General features: G+C 36.8%; 1 protein-coding gene across 1 annotated transcript; it reads left to right on the top strand.

Annotated features, from left to right (window-relative positions):
* Positions 1 to 465: 465 nt before the first annotated feature.
* LOC121801066 (putative late blight resistance protein homolog R1A-10) lies at positions 466 to 2,085 on the top strand. Its single transcript, XM_042200532.1, has one exon. The coding sequence runs from the start codon at positions 466 to 468 to the stop codon at positions 2,083 to 2,085; it is 1,620 nt and encodes a 539-aa protein (XP_042056466.1).
* The last annotated feature ends 2,734 nt before the right edge of the window (positions 2,086 to 4,819 follow it).

Here is a 4,819-nt window from a genome sequence, read left to right as displayed (position 1 = left end):
AAATAATTATAGTTGGACTGCAATTATAATTAGTCCATAAGCCCAACAATCATGAAACCCTAATGACTCTTTGTCTATATATATGGTTATTTATTCTCCATTGTGGGAGATGAGAAATAGCGTAACATTAGAGAGAAAATACGTAAAGCTCTGTAGAGAGAATTCCTAGCTTTCTTCTACGGAGCAATTGTACCGGGATAGTTCCTGCATCTGATTGGAATACACGTGGACCTCGATAGTAGTGGATTCAACTTGCAGGACACAATCGTAGAAGAAAACAACACAACAAGTAAGATTTAGTTCCGTTGTGTATTACGTGCTCAACTTACAATATGATTATGAATCTAGATCTGTTATTCTTGTATGCAATTTCCGCTGCGCTCATTAGATGAATACAAGAATTCCTAACAGTTGTTAGATAAAGAAGAGAGTTGGGATCTTTTCTGCGAGGAGGTATTCAGAGAAATGATATGCCCCATTCGACTTGAGAAAGCCGGGAAAAAGATTGTGGAGAATTGTGAAGATCTTCCTCTTATGATTGTCACGGTTGCTAGGCTCCTCTCTCGTGTTGAGCAAACTGCTGCAGTTTGGAATGATGCAGCGCAGAGAAATTCTCAGATTTTCATGGATGCATATGATCAAATCTCAAAGATATTAGTTTCAAGCTATAAGCACTTGCCTCAATACTTGAAAGTATGCTTTCTCTATATTGGGATTTTCCCTCAGAATAAGGAGATCCCAACCTCCAAGCTCATCATATTCTGGATTGCTGAGGGATTTCTCGAACCAAATTCAGGCAAAACCATACAAGATTATGCTGTAGAATGCTTGTTAGAGCTTGAAAGCCTAAGCCTAGTCATGGTTAGCCAGCAGAGTTCTAGTTTCAAGATTAAGGCCTGCAGCTTGCATTCTGTTTTCTGGCATTTATCCAATAATTTAGCAATGCAGAGCAATTTCTTTCGAGCCTTTAGCACTCTTGCTGATTGTGGAGTTGAGAATATGGAGATGCAGCGGAGATTATGCATTCGAAATAGCACTTTATTAGGCATCAAAGATGTGCACGACTTGATTGCATCCATTTCAGCTACGCGTTCTCTGATATGTGCTTCTCCGTCTCATCAGTATCCGGTGCCAGTTTGTTTCGGGTTGAGGCTGCTAAGGTTGATGGATGCTCTTGCAATTCGTCTCTACGAGTTTCCCACTGAAGTAATGGATTCATATTTCTTGAGATACCTTGCTCTTACATACAATGGGAGCATCCCTCCTTGTATTTCCAAACTGTGGAACCTTCAGTTTATTATTATAAGTCGGCCTCTCAGCATCGTATCATCTGCAGATTCGTCGTATTTACCAATGGAGATATGGGATATGGAGAAACTGAAGCATCTTCAGATTGCAGGAAGCAACCTACCAGACCCTAATGGTAGTGTTGCATTACGAAAACTGTCAACTCTCATAGGCGTGAGCTCTCGTAGTTGTACCAAAAAAGTGCTTAGGAGAGTCTCGGGTTTGAAGAGATTAGGGATTTGCATTGAGCTCGAGCCTGATGAGAATGATGATCCCTATCGTTGCTTGAACAATATATCCCGTCTCCGGAGACTAGAATCACTTAAATGTGTGGTTGTAAATCCTGACTTTATGCCAGAGCGGGTGTCTCCACCCGCTCCTCGGTCAATGTTCCCATGGGGTCTTAAAAAGTTGAGCTTGAGTGGGCTCGGGTACCCATGGGAATATATGAAGATAATTAGCAAGTTGGAAAATCTCAAAGTGCTCAAATTGCGATGCTACGCCTTTCAAGGACCCGACTGGGAGTTGCATGATGACGATTTGTATGCACTTCGGTTTCTTTTAATTGAAGACACTGATTTGGTTCTTTGGAAGTTCTCGGCTACGTGTTTCATGAACCTCAAGCGTCTGTGCATCAAACACTGCTACCAATTGGAAGAAATCTCGCCTGAGCTGTGTACAAATGTGGAAACAATTCAAGTTGTTGATTGCAACCCTATGGTTCAAAATTGGGCAAAGGATTTGGAGATGAGCGCATATGATATCATTTCTTCATGGGATCATGCAACAAAATCTTGAAAGATAAAAGTCAGGTGCGAAGGTGATTAGTCATTCATAAATACTCCTAATTCAATTAGTATAGGCTATAATAGAAAAAGACCTTGCTATTTTATTACAAAATCTGTTGAAATGGGAAATTATGTGTTTGGTAAGCAAAGTTATAAATATCAAGGCGACAAGGCCTATTAATATTTTAGATCAGGTCCCAAAACAATGTTGTTGATTTTTTTTTCCTCAAGTTCTGTTTCCATCTTCTCTACCATTTCCTTGTTGAAATTAACTTCACCATCTGGATATATCCACAACATAATTAATCTTAACCACAAATCATAGCTCTTTTTGTCATTGAAATGAAATACTATGACAAAACTGTAGTATTAAAGAAAGAGCAAGGGAAAGATGATAAACCAAAGAAGCCATAAACGAAAAGGTTACTGTTGCATTGATAAAGAAGATGATTACATCACACACTTCTTGATTACAAGGCTATGCCACATCCCACACATACATACTACTACTACTCCTATCGAACCGAAGGACCTAGAATCAATAGTTAACCATAGATGCCAGCTGACGAATGCCAGTGCACATTACAACGCATCGTAACTGAAAAGGGAATATCCTTGCAATGTCGAATACGTGCTCATTGTTTCATCCTTTATCCATTCACAATCTCATTCCACGTACCAATATGTTCGGACCACTAAAAGTTTTATTTGGTTTCTGGACCACTTCAGTTGACATGGTGATAGCTGGATTGAGCTCCTTTACTCCATCGTTTTCAGCGAGATCATCCGCCTTGTTCATGTCTTCATGCAGCTTCAGTTGTCAAAAACAAAATAAACATTTGAGGTAATATAAGCTCAAACTAACCAAACAATTAAATGTGGAGCGCTGCCGTTAACTATACTTCAACAATTAATCAATATTGTAAAAGTAGAAAGTGATTAGTTTCATGCAGCATGACATATTCCAGCTTTTACTGATCAGCAGTCATGACCTGAAGGCGGACGTCTCGTCCTGTTGTTGATAGACAATGGGTTGTGACCCCTGGTGCGTTCTCCTCCGGATCTTGTGAAAGTGGAATAAAGGGTCCAAGATTCATTTCTCCCGATGCAGGATAGAACTGATAGAGCCACTTACTAAGTTCGTCCATAAGGAGCAATCCGGTCGACGATAGGATTTTGTAAATAAGAATTTCAAATATGGTTATAAAAACAATACATTGTAATCTGCTTTTAAAATAAGAGCCCCAAAAATCCAATGAATTCAAATAAACATACTCAAATGGGGTTCAAAAAGGCCCCATAATTCATATTCTAATGAGGGATGAATATAAATATAAAGAGTATGGGAGCACCTTATTAATAGTCTTGCAAATACAGAATCAAATATTACTATGCATATATGGTGCATGTCACAAATAGGTTTTCAAACATATATAAAAAGTTACTACATTTTCACTTATTCTTCTTCTTCTCCTTCTTCTCCTCCGCCAGCACGTTAGGATGGTTAGATGCACGTATCCTTAGGGAAGTGTAGCGCACCCCCATTTTATGATTATTGGGATGGTCCGATGATGGAGTCCCCAAAGGCACCCTAGCCGAACCAATCTCCTCACCATCACTGACCAACCAAGCATCAAAGATTATGTTAATTAAAGAGTTTCATATATATATTTTAAATTTTTAATATCATTGTAAATGAATTCCTACCTATCTTCTCCGTCTGAGATAACGATAATATCGTTGGAGGCAACCTCTTCCACAGGGTTTTGAGATATAGTTTTCTTACGCTATGAAGGATTAAAATTGTAGTTAATAGTAGTAATAGTTTTATACTAAGTGATTTCAAAAAATAAATAACATACACTCTTTTTCATTTGCAGCATATAAATCAAGGGATTTAATTATTTCTTAAAATAAAACAAATGTGATCAAGAGTTACCGCATTGCTAGTTTGACCCTGCTGTGTTGCACCTGTGGGAAGCAATTATGTGACTCAGAATGTGCAACATAGGAGTAGTTTATGCATACCAACAATGTAATGAAACAGTAATACAACTAAGCGATATTGATTCTTAGATTCACCAATAATAATATCTTTATACACAAATATCATCAAAATTTTATGCAAAAAATTAAAAAAAATGTAATAATAATAATAATAATAATAATAATAATAATAATAATAATAATAATAATCTATAAACCAGAACAATTGCGAGGCAGGGCCTCAAATGATCACAATTTCATATTTCCGGTGGATTTTTACTCCTGCAACTGCAATGCCTACAAAAAACTTAATTTTACTACTACATGTTGTTTATTAATTGTCTTTGTACTGCTATTAAAACTCCATTTGTGTGAAAAATATATAAATTCAAAAAATATTGGTCCACGAGAAATTTACAGCATGCCGAGTTTTGGTAGGTATACGGCAAAACTTTTATAAGTATATATAAGTTTATTTGGTATTTATTGTATATATACCGTTTTTAGGGAATATATTGATGTAGGTATATACACGGTACAACGTAAATCACAATATATGAAAATTCATATCGTTAACATACCGAAATCTTTCGGTAAGGTATAATACCGAACTGAAAATATGGTATTTTCAAAAAAAAATCAGTATGATAAGTTCGGTTCATCAGTATTTCGGTATCTTTTTCCACCCATACAACAACCTATTAGCGATGGATATATCAAATAAAAAAATAAATAATCTCCATGCATGCAAAATTGAT

Source organism: Salvia splendens, chromosome 4 (assembly GCF_004379255.2).
Source record: "Salvia splendens isolate huo1 chromosome 4, SspV2, whole genome shotgun sequence".
NCBI lineage: Eukaryota > Viridiplantae > Streptophyta > Magnoliopsida > Lamiales > Lamiaceae > Salvia > Salvia splendens.
The sequence above is the reverse complement of the archived record's forward strand: the minus strand, read 5'-3'. Positions and strand labels throughout refer to the sequence as shown.